We start from the raw sequence: 18,488 nt of genomic DNA, 5'->3' as shown, positions 1-18,488 counted from the left end.
CGGCATCGCACTGGGATCGGCAGGAGCAGCTTCTCTGCCCGGAGCCCTGATCTCTGGGAGCCCTGGGGGCAGGGACCTCTCCCTCACCCCCCTAAAAACAAGCGTGCAGTCACACCAGTCTCTCCATGCGGAGTTGATGGGGAGCAGCTAGCCCAGTTCTGCACTGCAAACCTCTCCCCCCCTTCCCCAAAAAAGCCTTTTCCAAAGACTTGGACTTGGGTGCTTGTCTCAGCGGAGTCCCTGACCTCTGCCACGGCAGCGCAGAGGACGAGTCAAGCATCCTGCCACCAGGAGGGCAGCTGTCGGGGGGGGGGGGAGCCCAGGACCCTTTTTTCTTTTACAGACAGTTGGGTCTTTGACAGAACCCCATTAACAAACGCCACTTGGCAGCTGGCAGGGCAGGTGCTCCATCTCCCAGAGCACTCACCTCATGCCAGCCGGGAGTTTTCTCTCTGCAGCCACGGGCTGCCGGGGTCTCAGCACCTGAAGGGGCGTTTGCTCAGAGGCTGTAGGTCCTTCCTCCCACCAGCTGCTCCTGTAAGGTCCACTTGACAGGAAAGCCAAGCGAATTTCCCAGAGGAATGCTCTCCCAAAGCCTCTCTCACAGAAGGTAGTTTTAATTCCAGACTCGACTGTTTCTCAGCCAAAGCCCTACAAAAAAACCTGTCTCCTTCCATCTGCCCAGACCCACCAGGTACTGCACTGCCTCGCTTTGCCAGGGTGACAGTCCTGCTCGGCAGCGAAGGGGACCTGTGCTCACACAGACCCACGACTAACTCACCTCCCTGCTCCACAGCACAGAGCAAAGGGGACCTCAGCCTCCACCCCTCTCCTCCGTGGCCAGCCCAGAGCCAACACACACAACAGCCCCATTCACAGAAACCAGACTCAGGAAAGGAGCGAGCAGCTTGAGCAATTCTTTGCTTAAAGACAAAGCCACGTTGCTCTTCTTTCCGCATGATGGGCCGGCACAGCTGCGTGGGACCCGGGCGCTCGGCAGCGGCAAGCCACGTGCTGCACGTTGCAGCAGGGCGTCGCAGCCGGGTCTTTGGAGTAATCTGCAACCGAGACGTTGTCTGTTGTGATGTCCTCCAGAGCTTGGGCGTAAGCCCTGCTGATGGCAGGTAGCACTGCCTGATACTCTCTGGATGCCACGTCCAAAGGCTGCTGCTCCTGCATATCATGATCCAGATTAAAAATGAGGGGTGGCTGGTGATGCTCAGCTGGCCCAATGCTCCCATCGCAAGCCATCGCCCCTCCTAGGGAGGAAAGGAGAGAAAAACACTGGAGTCCCAGGCTGCCCAGGCATCACCTCTGTATTCCTCACCCATCTGTGATGGCTCAGTCCCACCATGTCCCAGCTCTGGGAGCCAGTGTCCTGCGGCTAGTCCGAGAGTGCTTCTGAGGCCAACGGCCCCTGCAAAGCCAGCGTGCAGACACAGGTGGGCACACACTTGCCCCTCACTGGGTTTGCTCTTGCTTGAATTAACCTGAGTTGGTTTTTACCTGTCTCTGCAGGGAACCAAGAACTGCAGAAGTTTTTCCCCAGACTTCACCATCTCTAGGAGCACAGTACCTGTGGTGTAAAACGCCTTGTACTGAGCCAGCCGCAGCGCCTCTATCCCACCGTCCTTCCCAGCCGCCCCGCTGTTGGGGTGCAGCAGAACCTGAAGGAAGAGCAGAACCGTGCCCGTCAGCCCACCGCAGAGAAACCTGCTCCCTGAGACCTCCTCCCTCCCAGGCGAGACCACATCCCACCCCTGTGTGCCCGCATACAGAGACACCACTTAGCCCCTGGAGTCTGAGCAACCGACCATGAGTTTTGCTCGCTGAAAGCTGTGGTGAAACTGGGAAACACCAGCACCTCTCCTGTGCCTTCCTGGCCCCGCACGCAGGACCCCCAGCATTTACCTCCACGGACCGATTCTACTGCAAGAAAGCGATCACGAAGCTGCGGGGCTTTCAGCAGAGCAGGGCAGAGTATTTTGGAGCTGGGAGGGTCTCGGGTGCTCTGTCGCCCACCACTGCCCCACGCCATGAGATGCCCAGCTCGGTGCTGGGAGTGCTGCCGGGGGCAGGGACCCCCAGGGGGGCTGACCCACTGCCCGGGGCCGGCAGCAGGCACAAGCGGAGGGTGAGCTCAGGCGAAGCCGCACGGGTAGGTGAGGTGGTGGAACATCACCCCCGGCCCTCCGCGCCGCTGACTCACCCCGCTGCGCGGGCGCTCCCTGCCCTGACAACAGCCGTCCCAGCACCGGGAGTGGGGGTGAGAAGGCAGGGAAGAAGGGAAGGGTGGGTCGAATCTCGCCCTTTCTCTCCTTAGGACACTTGATCCACACAGGACGACTGCTTTGGCACACGGGAGCGAGGAGACAAGTGACCTGGACGGTTCAGCGGGCTCATCTGTCGGATAATATCTGCCGCCGAGCCAATGGCTTCATTGAGGGATGAGTCACTTAAGGTTTCCTCCCTGGGAATTGAGTTTAAAAGTGATTCAAGAAATTTCCACTGTGCTAAAAATTAGAAACATCTGCTGAAGTTGTAGGCAGCTGCGGTGCCAAGTTTAGTAACAGCCTTCGCAGCTGATCAGCACGGTGATGCCTTAACAGGTGCCCGGCACAGAGCCCTGCCCCAGCACACAGCACCACCAGGCACCCCGCGCAGCCGCACCGGCGTCCAGCCTGATCAGGATGTGGCCACTGTCTCGGGGGGCCGGTTGGTTACTCATCCAAGAAATGCCAGGATTTGTGTGTGTGTGTGTATTTCCCAATGCTGTCGGTTTCCTTTATTGCCCTCCATGGCATGGTAATTTTTTTTTAAAAAAAAACAAATCACCTTCTAGAATTCAGTTTAAAAATCATGTTTCAGGGAAAAGAATTAAGGGTGTCAAGTGGAAGAGGTGGTGCAATGTAAGCCTGCTGCAAGGAGGAAACCTCTGCTACAGAGTCCCCTATGCTGACTCTCCTCAGTCGCAATAAAACATTTTTTTATTATAAAACATAAAATATTCAAGGGCTCCTGAAGCCGAGGTACAGGAACCAAACCAATGCATCTGCCTCCAGCCTTAAAGCTTTGGCTACACCTGGAGTAGCACTGCTGGGACGCTGCCATCTCGGTGTAAAGGCGCTCAAACCTCCCTTGCTACCAACAAGCACGTTCCCAAACCTGCCTCACAAAACCCCACACTAAGAAAATCTGTTATAATTTACTGCATAATTAAGGAGATTGTTCCATTGAGCCCTGTCAAGAAACCGTCGCAGGTCTGCAAGCCTACTAGCGATCTGTGACTTCGTTATTTAAAAAAAAAAAAAAAAAATAGAAAAGGGTAAAATAAAGCCTTTTCTCCCCAGAAAACCCATTGTCTGAACTCAGGGCTCCAGCCTGTTTGCACCAGTGAACAAGCACACCGGGAGCAAGCCCACACCCCTCTGCTACTGAGTTAATGGCAAGAGCTTATTTGTCCGGCACTTACACCCTTGATACACTTTGTAGGCTGCGTTTATTTTTACTGTCAGTAGCCTTCACTCAAAACAGGACCTTGGCATTGCCCCAGCCCTGCTGCCAGCTGGGCTGGTGCTGAGCACGCAGGCTGGGGCGCTGAGCAATGCTGCCCCGGCAGCTCGTGCTGGGGAGCCTCAGCCGCCCTGGGGACCCCAGTGAGGGATGCAGCTGTCGGTGGCGTGGAAACTGGGTGGTGGGGCGAGCAAAGGAACCACTTTGGGGAGGATTTGTGTCCAGGAAAACCCTGCAACATCGCAGTCAGGGTGGGTGCCGGAGATGAAAAGCAGCGAGCCAGGAGCGGGGGGGAAGGGGGACCTGTGCTTGCTCCCCCCTGCCCCGCGGGGCTGGAGCAGGCGGCGGCTCTGTGTCGCCCAGGGTCACCCCATCCCGCAGCAGTGTGGGGTCACATCCCTTGGGGATGCCCACCCTGCCGTGCTGCCAGGATGGGCGGGAATTGTGCACTCCCAGCCCCATAGATGTTAATGGAAATTCACCCCTGACTGCAGCACAGCCCCCCAAAAAAAAGCACCAGGCTGGGGTGATGCTGGGGAAGGCTGGGGAGCTGGCGGTGTGTCGCAGCTCAGGACTTTATTCCTGTCTGAAACATGCAGGAATGGCTGGCGCAGGCTCTGCCCCTCCACTGCACCCTGACACCCAGCAAACCATTGCTCCCAGCAAACTGTAATTCCCAGCAAACCATCGTTCCCAGCAAACCATCATCCCCAGCGAAACACTGGTCCCCCCCTCCAGCACCATGTACACAGAACAGGGTTAATGCCGAGTACAGCAGAGCGTGCTGGCTGTATCCCATCCGCTTCTCCACTTTATCTCACGGTTCAGCAGAGGGTTCCATAAATACGAAGCAAATACCAAAACCCTGATGGACACAGAAAGCAAATCCAAGATCCCCGCTGGGAGCTGGCTCATGGTGCTCACAGGAGGGTGGACGTTAAAAGCAAAATCAGGCTTTATCTGTGGGACTGCTATTAAAGCCACTTTCCCCCCCCCCCCCCCCTTTTCTTTTGGTTCTGCAAAAATCTTGTGCAACTCTGAGAAAAATGCACCGCCATACTGCTTGTTTTGCTCACTGCCTTTTTTAGGCTTAAAGGAGCTGTCAGCAGCTCCTATTGTATGGACAGAGAGCTTCAGGGTATGGGGCGGGCTGCCCCACTGAACATCAGGAACAAGGGGCATGTTCCCCAGCCAAGGAGCTGGGAGAAGGAGGGCTCTGATAAGTCAAGTGGGTACAACTAGACCTGAGCTGCGATCTTTTCTTTTCCACACTGATGTACCTTTCGTGGTCAGAAAGGAGACACACCATGCTGGGCACCGCGGGACTGCCGTGTCGGAAGGCAAGGCCAAGCATCCCCAGGGATGGGGTCCCCCAGGAGAGCAGGCACAGCCCTGCCGGCACGCAGGAAGGCACACCAAGCTGCACGCGTTGGCATTTTTACCTATAATCCCAGATTTATGAACAAAGCACAAAACAACTCTTCCTTAATCCAAAAGCCCTTTTACCCTGGCACCTGGAGCTCAGTCTTGGTACAGCATCTGGCTGTCCTCCTCCAGGCTGGGGTGATGATGCTCCCACAGCTCTGAGCCTTTATCACCTTCCACTTACCTGTTTTAGCTCGGAGGTGGTGGGCCCTGCTGTCAGGAGGGGGATGTCAGCGGGGGGGTGGCTCTGCCTTACCTTGTGCCCCACATCCGACCACCCAAAGAGAACCGGGGACACGTCCAAGCCATCAAAGCGCCTGTCTGGGGGAAGTGCTGCCCCAGCCAGGGCCACCAGCGTAGGGAAGATGTCCAGGGTGCTGGGGAAAGAGGTGGCTTTCATCAGAGCAAGGAGCAAAGATCCCTGGAGGGTCCCCCCACGTGCACCCCGCAGCCCCTCACCCAGGGGGGCACACTGACAGCAGACGAGTGCCTCGAGGGGGGGCAGCCGCTTCCCAGCGCCCACCCCAAGAGCTGAGCTCTGCACAAAAGGTTAAAACCGGCTTCAAGCAGCGCCTCGGCCCTGGCAAGCCCTCGCTTCGCACAGCTCCCACCCCGGCTGCTCGCCAGGCGCTGCGGGTTCAGCCAGGATCTGCAGCTCCCGCGCCCGGCACATCCCGCACCCGCAGGGCAGGGGCACGGTGGGGAGCGGGGTGGCCCCTCCCGCCCTCCCGTGTTCCCCCCCGGGACACATGGCGAAGGCAGCAGGTCACCCTCCGGAGAAAGTGCTAGCACAGGGACTTTTTACGCCAATGACAGCAGATCCCATCGCCCCAGGAAAATGTGGTCTCGCTTTTGCATGGCGCAGCACGAGCCATCGCAGCCAGAATGGAAAATAAGAGCGGTGCTATTTTGTGCACTCCCACCAAAAAGCCCGTCAGCATTTCCACCGTAAACCTCTCGGGTTTTTCAGGGGCCTCAGCCGCAAAAGAGTGCTTGGGGCTCGTCCTTGGTCGCTTCCCAGCATGGAGAGATGCAGGGAAGGAACGGGTGACCCGGTGTCCCTCTGGCTCCATGGGGATGCAGAGAGGGAGAGTCTCTGCTTTCCTGCCACGCATGGCCCCGGGGGCCAGAGATTGGCCGCAGGACCCCCCAGCCACCAGCACGTCCCCGTGGGGCAGAGGGGCTGGGGCAGAGGGGCTGCGGGTCGAGCAAAGTCATTGCTGGGGTGGGACGGGCGCCCAGCCCTGCTGCCAGCCCCTTGCCCAGCCTGGGACCAGCTCCCCTGTCCTCCAGCCACATTGCCCAGTGGGTCCAGGCTCGACACCAGTGGGATGGGGACAGCCTGCTGGCAGCCCCCACATCTGCCCCCCACCCCCCACATCCCACTCCAGCAAGGAACAAGTGTCTGCCCCCCCCTGCTGCCACCGAGAGCATCCCTCCCTCTCACAGCCCACACCTCTAAAAGGAACCACCTACACGACGGGTGACCCACAGTCCCGGGGGGCAGCAGCACATCGGTGTGGCCAAGTGACACATCACAGTGCTGCCCTCCCTGGGGACAAGGCTGCGGCACAGGAGTTGATGAGCCGGCAGAGCCACCATCCCTCTGCATCCCTCATCCTGCATCCCTCTGGCTGCACAACCCTTGTGCCAGCAGCTCGGGGGGTCAATTGGGGCAAGGAAATTGTTGGAGGCAAAATCACCAGGTCCCCCAACTTTGGGGCACCAGGGTACTGCCACAGTCCTGCCACTGTGCTCCTGCCACCACATTTCTCCTGCCCGGCATGCAATGCAGCTGCGTGAGAAGAGAGAAAAGCACCCAGGGCTTAAGGGCCCCCGGTTCTCCCATTCAACAAGTTTTAATTTAGCTGCTAAGAGACGGAGAGAACAAATAAGAACAAACACTGCTGAGAGGCAGCCCCGGTACGGCGCGCTCGCGGAGACGGCCCCAGCAGCCAGGCAAGCTGGGAGGCGCCGAAAAAAATTCTGGCTCCCCGCTGCACCCAAGGCAGAGCACAGCACCTTGCTGAGGTCAGCCCAGGTCCACCCAGCACGGCAGCCCAGGGCAGGCCCTGATCAGCATGCTCCTGGTCCCATGGGTGCTCAGCACCCTCAGGATCTGGCCCCCAGCAGGGCGCATGAGGATGCTTGCATGGTTGCAGCAAGTGGTCCCAACCCAGCAGATGGGACTGCTGGAAACTGTCACCGTGATGGGAGGGCAACATGATTGAGGGCAGAGGTGGTCAAAGATCCTCCCAGCTGCAGGCAGATGTAACCCATGGAAAAAGGCACGAAAAAATAGGGTTTTTGTCTAAGCTGGCATCAAAGCACAGGTTGTGCCAGCAAGCACATCCTGGAAGCTGAGCTGGGGAAGCTGTGCTTGCAGCGAAAGGGGAAGCGACGCCGCCAACCCTCTGCCCTGGGCCAAGAGGGATTTAATAAATAAAGTCACACCAGTGTCCTGCTGCCAGCCCAAACACCAGGGGAAAAGGGCCCGGCAGCGCCCAGGGATGAGCAGCTGCCTGCCGGCTGCCCGAGGGGCAGAGCTGCCTGCGGCACTGCGCTGGCCGGAGCATCGCGGGCACGACGGCGGCGGGGAGCTGTGCCGGGCCCTGGCGATGGCGCGGTGCAGGCAGCCCAGGCAGCAGCACCATCTCTCCCCACACCCCGACCGGCTTGCCCAGCCTGCCCAGCCCCACGCCGCCAGCACAGCCAGCGTGGTGCAATTTGCTTCTCCGCCACCCCACTGACCTATTTCTTCTGTGCCCTACTCTGGGTTGGGGCAGGGAAGGGCAGACGCACAGCGGGTGGTTCCGACAATTAAATATGATTAAGAAAAGCCGACAAGGCAGTTTTCTGCAGAAACCAGCGTGCAGGTGCAGGTCGGCAGCGATGCATCAGCATTTCTCAGCTGGCTTCAGCTTCCCCGGCCCCTGGGCGCACTCACCCTCGCTCACCCCTCCACCCCCCCGTGCTGGGGATGACATGGAGCCAAGGGCTGCCAGGGAGAGGCAAGGCAGTCCGGGCAGGCTCTTCTCCCAGGCCACACGGCAAAGGCTGTCACCGTTTTCATAACCCCAGGGGCAGAAGGAGGTTCATGCAGGCGGCCAGTGCCTGCCCTTGCCCAGCCCCTGCCCTTCCCGGGGGTCCCACTGGACAGAAGTCCCCCCTTGTGTGCACAGCTCTCCCAGCCACATCCGCGCACAGATGTCACTCCCTCCCCAGCTTCTTGGGCTTCTCCATCAGCTGGGGGGACAAATCTTCAACTGCCCTATCTCACATGCTTGTCCTTTGAGGGATGCCCCCAGGGGTGAAGGTGCAGAGAAAAGCCACCTGCCCTGACACACTGCAAGCCCAAATCAGCCCCTGTGCCCTCCGCATCCCTCCGCATCCCTCCACATCCCTCTGCATGCCCTGCCTGAGAGCTCAGGCCATGGCCAGGACCACAGTGGTGACACCTTTCTGAGCATGAGCCATCACTTGCATCCCCCAGGATGGCTCTGTGCTGCCCCCCAGACAGGGGGGTGCCTCTCACTGATGCCAGGGCATCATCCTGCACAGCTGGGCATCACCCTGCCCCAGCTGGGCATGGCCCCCTAGCAGTGCTGTGCTGTGGAGGGTGCTGGGTGTGCTGTGACTCCCGGGGAAGTACAGAGCTGCTTTCTGAGCACCTGGCGTGCAGCACAGCCCGTGCTGCCCACCCCCCAACCCCCAGGGCCCCCAGCTCTTGGGATTTCCAGCTGTCCAACCTGCTGGACTGGAGCTGGGAAATGCAGGAGATAAGGTCTTCGAGGAGATAAGCAGAATGCCTGGGCTTGGCAGTGGGGCCACAGCATGCGCAGGGGCATGAGGAGGGGGCTGGTGGCCAGGGGGACAGGGTCAGGCACTGGCCCCGCACCGTGCTGCCCCAGCACGCACAGGTTGGCAGCTCTGCCCCACGTCCCAGGGGTCAGGCCACCACTCACCCATGGTGGGGAAGGGTTGGGAGGTGAAGCCCAGCGTGCTGCGTGCACCCGTCCCCTCCGCCAGACAACAGTCACCCAGTTTAGCCTCAAACCTTCCCCCACCTGCATAAATCCAGCGCCCAGAGCTGCCCTCAGGCCAGCTGAGGAGTAAATGGCTCCAGCTTATCTCCTGGACCATAGAAACGCCCAACACCTCCCAGGGCCCACCAGCCAGGACCTGCTTCCAGCAGCTGGGACACTCTTTCCCAACGCCCAGCAACCCCACCCCCGCCAGTCCTGCCACCCTGACCTCCACCAGTGTGCTTCAGGGGATGGAAGGGGATGGGGCATCCCACCACGCTGCCCCCAGCCCAGGCTGTGCTCCCCCCCTGCCTTGGCTGCAGAGGAGGGCTGTGGAGAGGGGGGCAACTGCTGCACAGGAGAGCAGCAAGTGCTGCATGCAGAGCTGCAGCTGCCGCAAGGAGAGGTGCAAGACCGCTGCAGCAAGGGCCCCTCCACGCCACCCTCCGCAGCGCAGCACTCCCAGCCAGGCGAGCAGCAGCAGCAGCCCTTCCCCTCCGCTCTTGCTGGAAACAGCAAAAGTCGCTCGCTACCTCCCAGCCCGGCCGCATCCTGCGCCGATTGCAAGCGCCATCTCTCCGGCCAGCCTTTCCCAAAACCGCACCCTCCTCCACATCAAGCCATTCACAAACCACAAAGCCTAAGCCTGCTTCTTGGTGGAGAGAGAGAACATCGTCATCTTTTAATTATCGGGAGGCACTCGGCCACCGCAGCCAGGAGGCACACGGAGCCCGGTGGCAGCGAACGCCAACCCAGCAGCCTCACAAAAAGCCCTTTCAGCTCCTCTTTGCTGAGCATTAAGTCTTACGGGCTTGAGAGAGGACAAAAGTACAGAGTCTGGCACAGGGCAGGCAATAACCAGCGCCGGCAGTTGCTGCAGCCAAAATCCAGATTGTCACCTGGGTCACAGCGTGGGGACGGTGGGTCCTTCCAAACAGGGGCGCAGGGGCTGCCCCACGCGATCCGGACAGGCCCTTACCTGAGCAGAGCCTGGCTCGTCCGCTTGGCAGGGATGCGGCCGGGCCAGTACGCCAGCGCCGGCACCCGGTGCCCTCCTTCCCAGGTCGTTTGCTTCGCCGAGCTCCCACCTGCAAGAGCAAAGGGCAGTGCTCAGCATCCTGCTCGGGAGCTCTGCGGCGGTGGGAAGACCTCCTGACCCCAGAGTTTCCCCAGGAATGGAACGACTCGGCGGCAGAGATGGAGTAAATGACCCCAAAGGAGGATGGTTTCACTGGAGAGGGAGCTAGGCCAGGGGAGGGGAAACAGTTACAGGAATATTTAGAAGTAAGGACAGGGGAAAGAAAGCGGGCTCCGTTTGACACTGCTTTGTGTTTCTCCTCTGCTCCAGCAAGAGATGAGAAAGGCAGCCAGCTGCCAGAGCTGCCACATTTCCATCCACTTTTGATGTCAGATGAGAATATGGGGCAGGCGGGAAATGTAGGAATTTATGCCAGAGGCTGCCAACGGCGATGCAGGCAGGGTGCTGTTCTCCATGTGGCAGAACACCAACAGCCCCCCCAGCCTGCTGGAAACCAGCTTCATTAAAAATACCAGCCTGCTTGATAACCCTCCCGCTGGCTAATTAACCTGTTAGCTGTTTCCCTGACACCACCCAAAATGCCCTTGCTCTGCCCTTGGGTTTGAGGTGCATGGCACTGGGGGGCTGCCCAGTCCCTTCCTCCACCTGGGATGCTGAGCAATCGAGGTGGGGGTGCTGAGCAACAAAACGGGGATGTTGAGCAACAAAACAGGGGTGCTGAGCACCAAAATGGGAGTACCGAGCTTCAAAATGAGTGGAAGGGTGTTAGAGAGCCTCTGCTTTGGCTGTAGCCCAAAGGGCCCCAGGCAGCTGGGGGAGGGAAGGGGCTGGGAATGGGGCAAACAGAAAATCCCAACCGGATTCATCGAGCAAACTTCCCAGGCGCAGCCTTTGTCCAGCCGCCTTTCAGCGTGCGCATGGCAACGGCGCTTGCCCAAAGCCATTTCCTCCGGGCAGAGCCAAGAGCGAGGCCAAGTCCCCGCAGTGGCACGGCCACCCCACACTCCTCCGAGTCCCTGCACTGGTCCCCACGCCAGCCCGGCCTCGCTGGGCATCACTGCCTGATGCTACGGGCTGATCCTGCGCTCCCAAGCGATGCTGCTGTACCCACAAAGCCGGAGCAGAGGAGGACACGTAGGGCACGGACGCTGCGGCACGAGGAATAGTCCGGGGGAAGGGTTTCTGACCCCACTGCCCATCCTGCCAGCACGGACCAGGCACTTCCCCAGTCCCTACTGCTCCCACCCAAACTTTTGGTGGTTTCCCACACTGAACATCTCTCGGGGCCTGAAGCGGTGGGACACAGCCAGCACCAGCATCTCTTGTGGCTATTGGAAACTTCACAGCGCTTCTAATGCGCATCACGCACGGCTTAAGCGAGGTGCCTCCCCTGCCTTTGGACACCCTAGGAAATTATAGCAATTACAGCAATTAATATCAATCCCCATCTCTGCAAGCATATTAAATAACTCATCCTCCCAGTAAGGCAGCTGCGTTTCAAGGGCTTTTCCATGCACGCTCAGCGGTCTCCAGGAAGACACCGGGTGGGTATTTCCCTCCAGCCACCTGAGTGCCTCTGGCTGGGCGGGATGCTGGAGCTGCCCAGGAACATTTTGGGCAATAAAAGGGGCTGAAGCACCCCAAACCCAGCCAGGGAATTTTCTGCAGAGGGGGCATGATGCGGCCCTGCTGCTGTGGGGACTGTGGAGGCCGTGGCTTTCCAGGAAAGCTGAACTGAGCATCCCCGTGCTGGGATGAAACCCCTGGTCCCAATCCCACCACGCACAGCAGATCCTTAGCACAGGGACACCGGGTCTGGAGCCTCCGAAACCTGCCGCAAAACACACCCAGCACCACATCCCTGAAACCTGCACCTCCGTCCCGGCACCTGCCCTTGCTGGGCTCCCGGCCACAAGGTGGGAGACGGGTTTTCAGGGCAAGCTGGGGGCTGTGGGAAGCTCCCCAACCAGAAAAGGGGGACAGCCCACATGGATGTGCTGCTCTCCCAGCAAGGACCAACTCCAGTGACCACCCAAAATCAATGGAAAACATCCCTGGAATTTGGGTTGGACCCTAAAAGTAAAAGCAAAGGTATGTGGAACATACGGAGTCCCCAGCAGCCCATCCCCCCCTGCCCTCCCGCTCCTCAGGGTGCTCTTCCCCACTGGGGGACGATACCCCCGGGATGGGCTGGCCCAGCACCCTGTCCACCCAGCACCCACACCAGCAGGCGCTGGCAGCATTAGACCAGCCGGCAGCAGACAGTAACAGCGGGCTGGCTTTCAAAACATCCGTGCAACGAGCGGCCCAGGGATTTCAGAAGTCACCCGTCCCAGCTGGTATTTGCAGCCAGCTCCCAGAGCCCTGCCAGCCCGACCTCCTCCCAGCCCCCCGCGATAGCCAGGGCTCGAGGGCTCGGGGTGTTTTCACAGGGAAAGGCTGGAAAGGGGCCGTGTTTTCCTAGCTTTGTTCCCGAACACTGGACTGCCTGTACCATCTGCTCCAGCTTGTGACTGTTGGTTGCTCAAGAGCAACCCAGGTCGTCAGCAGAGTTTGTTTACTAAAAAAAAAATAAATTAAAAAAAAAAATAAATTAAGGTTACAATTTCATCCCCGGGGCCAGGCGAAGGGAAGTGCTCTGGGAATGGGAAAGCCAGCCAGCCCAGCGGCAGCGTTTGCCCAGGGAAGTGGCCACGGTTGCATCGCCTGGGTGTCAGGAAGCGGAGGAGGAAAGAAGCGCGGCCGCCCGTGGCCCCTCCACCGCTGCTCCCTCCCCGCTGACCCCGAGCAAAGAGGGGAACCGAGCCCGGCGCGTTTACACTGCGTAATACAAGCAGAAGTGGGAAATGCCTGACTCATGCATGCTTCTGGCTGCTCTGGCTGAAACAAACCCACCAAGCAGATGGCTTGGCCGGAAAAGGAGGAAAGGCAGGATAAAAAAAAAACACCACCAAAAACCCCAACAAAACGGTGGAGAGAAAGAAAAGCAAAGTCCCGCGGCACTGGGAGGGCGGCCGGGTACTCTCCTCTGGGTGGGATGGGGCCGGGGACTGGGAGACCCCACTGGAGCTGACAGCCCCTGTGCTTGGGCGGTGGGAGCATCCCATCTCCAAAACCAGCCCCTGCTCACTTCAGGCTCTGGGGTAACAGGGACCAGGAGGGCTCTGCACTGCCCCCCCCCAACCCCCCCCCGCAGCAGTGGTTTTAGGGGAAAACTTGACTGCTTGAAAGAAAAGAATAAATAATTATTCTGGGGTTTCTTCAAGGCAACGCAGGCCAGGGCAGCAGCCAGCGGAAAGGCTGGTGGTGAAATGCTCCCCATGTGCCCCTCGATGGGCAGTGAAGGGCTCTGTGGAGCAGCCCCCCCAGGACAGGGACCCCCACCACACTGCGGGGTTACCTCGCTGCCTCTGCCAGGCGCCCAGGAACGGCCCCAGGCGCCCCGCCAGCTCACACTTCTGCGCCCAAGGGCCATTGTCACCTGCAAGAGAAAGAAGCATCCCTGTGAGCAACAGTGGGACCAGGGGGCTGAGAGGGGGCACCTCCGCAACAGGGGGTGTGCAAGGACAAGTGACCCCTCCACCCCTCCTCCCCATCCCTGTGAAGCTTTCCCACATTAGCAACAGCAGCAGGTTTATTTATTTGTATTTCTAAAAGCTTATTTTGAAGGGCTGTGGCTGCCTGGGTGCTAGGTGGGGGGCCGGAGTGGGGCTGGGGCGTGGGGGGGGGGGGCTGCCACCAGCTCTGGGTGGTAATGAGCAGTGGAGCGGTTCCTGTTGTCAGGAGCAAGACATCCTCATTAGGGAGGCTGCTCAGTGAGAGCGGATTTGGGCTTCTTAATGAATGAGGATTTGTGGTTTAATTAGGCACAGCCCTGCTGGTTCAGCCCTGTGGCCGAAGTGAGGTGGCGGGGTGGGCACCCAGCTGAGCGGCTGCAGCCACCCGGGACCCCCATCCCCATGGGTGATGGCCCTGGGCAGCTCAGCTGCAGCTGCCCCTTGCTCCCCATCTGCAGAGCATCGAGGGCAGGGGACAAACATGGGTGTCCCCCACCGCCCCCCCTGCAGACCCTGGTGCTGGTGCTGGAGCACCCCTGGCATCAATCCCAGCCCCTGCAGCTGGTTTTCTGCTGTACCTGCGAACCACAGGAGCGTGCTGCCCTTTCCGTGGCCGTCGGCGACCTGCTTGATCCGTCCCACCAAGGCATCCATCTCGCGCAGGGCGGCTCCGTAGATGCCCCTGCCCGAGGCTGGGGGTGGCGGGGGGACCCCCAGCGGGACGTGCATATGGGCCAGCGCCAGGTAGAGGAAGAAGGGGCGTCCGCTGTCGCTGTGTAGGGGAGGGGGGAAACGTGTTCAGCCGGCTCGGGGAAGGGGAAGGCGATGGCAGGTCACTGGGGTGGTGGCACTGCCGAGCCTAGGGACACAGACACAGGCGGCCCTTCTTCCCGAGAGCCCCGCAGCCACCCCTGCTCCGTCGCAGCTCCCAGGGGAAAACCCACCCTCTGGGCACCCACTCCCTTTGCCAGAGGGATGCTTGGCCCGGCGTGAGCCACTTCTGCCTAAAGCTCTCCCCGGTGTCCCCTCATTGCCAACTGTCCTCCCACTGGGGATGGGTTTGCCCCTTCCCCCCCCAGCAGCGTGCCGGCCGCCAGCCCAACACCCCGCGACGCTGCGCCCCGGGCACCCGCTCGCCTCCCTCCCCGCTCTCACCGGCCCGTCTCGGCCCTCGCCCCCCGCCCAAGCGCTCGGCCCCGCCGGTGACTTCAGCGGAGGATGAGCAGCAGCAGGATGCCCACGGTGACCCCGAGCGCGGCCCCAGTGCCACCCAGCAGCCCTGCACCGGGAGCGCGGCACGTTCCCCTGCCGTGCGCTGCCCCGCTGCCTGTTTGCTTTTAAATCATCAGAGGACACGTCCTGTTTTCTTGTTTACAGCTATATTTATCTCCTCCAACGAGGCCTGCTCTTCCTCAGGGACTTTGGAGGGGAAGGGTGGGATGGCAAGCGGTGGGGAGAGGCCGGATCCCGGGGACGTGTCCCAGCCCGCGCACGCGCCCGGCTCCGGCCACCCCATCCCTGCCTCCAGCAAGCGCCCAGGGCCCTCCGACAGGCGTTTCGGCACTTCCTTCCTTCACCCGTCACCCACCTGGGGATGGAAAATGAGTAAATCCCATCCCCACCCGGAGCAGCCGCATCCTTCCCCGGTGGCGCTGGAGCCCTGTCAAAGGGCTGCGTCCCCGCAGCACCCTGCCCAGCCCCTCCAAAACGCTGGGGTTCAGGGGGTGCTGGCGCACCCCTTGCAAATCGCCGCTGCAAAAGGCTATGTGGCACCTTTTCCCTAGAGATCCTGGAGCAGGGAAAGCTGCTTCCCCCAGCTCACATCCCACCCAGGAGCACCGCTCCAGCATCCAGACAGACTCATGACTGCGGTGTTCAGCTGAACACTCCGCTTGCCTTTCGCACCGACATTTCAGAATTCTCCCCAAAATTGAGCAAACATTTAATCAATAACTAAAGACAAACATCCCTGACTTTTCCTCCCCTGTTCATTGCACTCTTAAGTGTCCCGAGCAGAGCCAAGTCTCACTGCCACAAATTGCTCAACCTTGACACGACTAGTTAAAAAAACACCGAGATGACAAATCCGGTGTTCTTTTGTTGTCCTGTAATGAATGAGTCAGGCAGAGGAAAACTGGAATAAGCCATCAAAGAGAAGGAGAGAAAAGGCAGGCACCTGCTTAATCCTGTTCTCCGTGAACGCAGATAACCCCAAGATACTTCTGGGAGTTTAAAGGTTTTTCCTATTAACCCGGAGCTCACGCACTTGGTTTCACAGCCTAACAGCTTCCTCGCAGCACGGAGGGCTGGGGGGAGGCACGGGAGGAGTGACCGCTGCTGCCCTGAGCCTGTTGCCCCGGTACCCTCCAGCCCTGTTCCATGCACACATCCTGACCACGCGGCCGGGCCACACTGCGCCTGATTCTTGGTACCATAAACCATAGGTACTGTGCATGCAAAACGGTACCCAGGCTTATAAAGAGCCGTTTCCCCGCCGACTGTCCCCTGCTCAGCCCTTCATTTGCCCCCATTGCACAAACCTTTCCCCAAGCACACCCACAGGACCCCCCCACCGTGGCCCTCCCCTGGGCCTGTGTTATCGCTGGATGCAGGTGCGGGATGGGCTCCGACACGGCTGCCCAGCAGCGCTTCCCCTCCTCGTGCTGCGGGAGGCATTCTGCAAAGTCACAGCTCATAATCCGCTGATAATAGGGATTAAAATTACGCAACCCATCAGCAGGGCTTTGGGGTCATCATCTCGGAGGAGCCACGTTGCTCCTCAGGGAAGAGCGTGCTGGGGCTCCTCATCTCCCTGTGCGGCTGGGGAAGGCAGACCCTGAAGCCCAGGGATCCCGGAGCGCTTTATCCTCAAAATGGATTGAACCCCACGTACGGGGTGGGTTTAAACACCTCTGGCTGCTGCCCTGGTCCCACCACTGGAGCGGCTGTGGGCACCCGCTCCCATGCCCCTGCCTGCACCCACAGAGGCAGCCCCACTGCCCGGCACAGCCACCCGGCTGCCACCTCACCCCGTGCCACCTAGAGTGGCTAGTGCCACTAGCCGGGATCTCGTTGTTACCCCCAGGAAGGAGGCACAGCCCAGCTCCAAGGCTTTAATCTTCCTTGTAAATGATAGTTTGAAAAACACATGATCCCTTTAGAGGAGATGCACCAAAAGGCTTCCGCAGCAAGCCCCTGCAGGACACCGGGGACAGCCTCGGTGGCTTCTCCCTCCTCCAGCGGGACGGGAAGCTGAGCCACGGAGACCCCAGATCTGCTCCCCAAGAACCATGGGGCAGCACCCGTTCCCCCCAGCATCCCACCAAGGTGATGCAGAAGACTCTTGCAGTGACCCACAAGCTCTCCTGGGGAAGGGGACCGCGGTGGCATGTGGCACCTCACCTTGCCTGCCGGATGAACCGCGCCGCCTCCTCCGCGTAGCGCGCTGCCAGGCTGCTGAGGTTGACGGGCTGTTGGACGATGGTGACGTTCTCGAAGAGAGGAAGGGCGATTTCTGCGTAACAGTCCTTCCTCACCACCCTGCTGGGAAGAAGCCACCCCACGCTCATCACCGGAGCGGGGACCAGTGTGGCAGCAGGCATGGAGCCTGCCTGCTCTCCTGGCTTTGCAGAAAGCCGAGAAGCAGAGAAGAAAGGGAGCAATGCCAATGTCCCCATGTCACAGGGTGCTCCACGGACTGACCCACCTCCCCCACCTGCACCCTGCTGCGGAGTGCACAGGGGGGAAACTGGGTGCACAGAGCATAAGGGGAGGTGACCACAGCAAAGGGCAGCTCCCCAGGCTGGGGACATTGGTGCAAACACCCACGTCCCAGTGCTGGCACTCGACCCCCCTACACACCCCCATACCTGGCAGTCGTGCCATGACTCGGGCAAGGCGGGCAGGGTGGCAGGTTGTAGCCGGGGGTGTCTGTGCAGCCCATGTCATGGCTGTAGGGGATCCCCAAGTAGTAGTCAAATCCTGAGGAGCAAGCCAGGGTGTCAGTGGGGACAAGGCGGCCACGGGGCACTCGGCCCGTCCCTGCTGGCACAGCCCTTACCACGGAAGCTGGGGTGATGGCGGCCGTGGTGTCCCAGGTGCCACTTGCCTGTGTGGAAGCCACAGAACATCATTTCAGAGGTTAACGCAACTACAGCCGCCACCAGCCATCACCCACGAGGTGCCCGCAGTGCCGGGGGCTTCAATCTAGCAACAAGAACGGCTACTTGTTTGTGCTGGCCACGTTTCCAAAATTCCTTCTTTTTTTTGCAGAAACCCAGAAAAAAATGCGTAAGGTATCTCGTGCTTGTGCAAATTGGCTGTTTCCAGACTTAAAAGGCTCTTTCATGTGTTTTGGTTCAGAGATGACTTTCTAACCCCTCCCAAACCACCTTCATCCTCCGACCTCCAGCACATGCTTACTCCCACCGAATGCATCAATCCAAGAGGGAGAACTGCAAAAGCTACGGAAGAAAGGAGAAACCAAGGGCTTTTCTGCCAGCACAATATGCACAAGCCACAGGAGCAGCGTTGCAAAGGGCTCACGACCAGCTGGGGCTCGCGCAGGCTTGGGGGGGTCCACGGCGACAGGAGGGGTCAGCAGTATTGACCATGCTGGCACCAGCGGCATCACATTGGCGTGGGATGCAGGACAGCAGAGCTGCCGTGCACAGCCATGCCTGTGAAGGAAAAGCCGGTGCATTCCTTGTGAGGTGAAGCAATTAGAGCTTAAATGGAGAACTGGGGAGGGCCTGACTTTCAGGCAGTATTGCAGGTTTGGAAATGAAGATTTTAAGCTTGGGATTGCAAAACCTAAGGGGAATGTGCAAAATCCAAGTGGGATATGCAAAATCTCTCCCACATGATCCTTTAGACTGCCCTTTAGTTGCCAGCATTTCACCTAACTAGCCACGGTACCTCCTCTGCAAG

The 18,488-nt window shown here is 59.7% G+C and overlaps 1 protein-coding gene across 5 annotated transcripts in view; it reads right to left on the bottom strand.

The window, feature by feature from the left end:
* Window positions 1-892: 892 nt before the first annotated feature.
* ARSG (arylsulfatase G) overlaps window positions 893-18,488 on the bottom strand; it is a 36,435-nt gene continuing 18,839 nt past the window's right edge. For 3 of the 5 annotated variants that reach the window (XM_027815973.2, XM_055727743.1, XM_027815974.2), the window contains exons 4-12: window positions 17,620-17,667; window positions 17,429-17,540; window positions 16,962-17,102; window positions 14,138-14,331; window positions 13,403-13,483; window positions 9,943-10,051; window positions 5,195-5,315; window positions 1,577-1,667; window positions 893-1,259 (exon numbers count right to left, since the gene is read on the bottom strand). In XM_027815973.2, the coding sequence (XP_027671774.2) occupies window positions 925-1,259; window positions 1,577-1,667; window positions 5,195-5,315; window positions 9,943-10,051; window positions 13,403-13,483; window positions 14,138-14,331; window positions 16,962-17,102; window positions 17,429-17,540; window positions 17,620-17,667 (1,232 nt within the window). In that variant the 3' untranslated portion in view covers window positions 893-924. The remainder of the gene's footprint in view (window positions 1,260-1,576; window positions 1,668-5,194; window positions 5,316-9,942; window positions 10,052-13,402; window positions 13,484-14,137; window positions 14,332-16,961; window positions 17,103-17,428; window positions 17,541-17,619; window positions 17,668-18,488) is intronic. The other 2 variants (XM_027815975.2, XM_055727754.1) reach the window with 2 other exon arrangements.

The sequence above is a fragment of the Falco cherrug genome, chromosome 1 (genome assembly GCF_023634085.1).
Source record: "Falco cherrug isolate bFalChe1 chromosome 1, bFalChe1.pri, whole genome shotgun sequence".
NCBI lineage: Eukaryota > Metazoa > Chordata > Aves > Falconiformes > Falconidae > Falco > Falco cherrug.
This window is presented reverse-complemented; position numbering and strand designations above follow the sequence as displayed.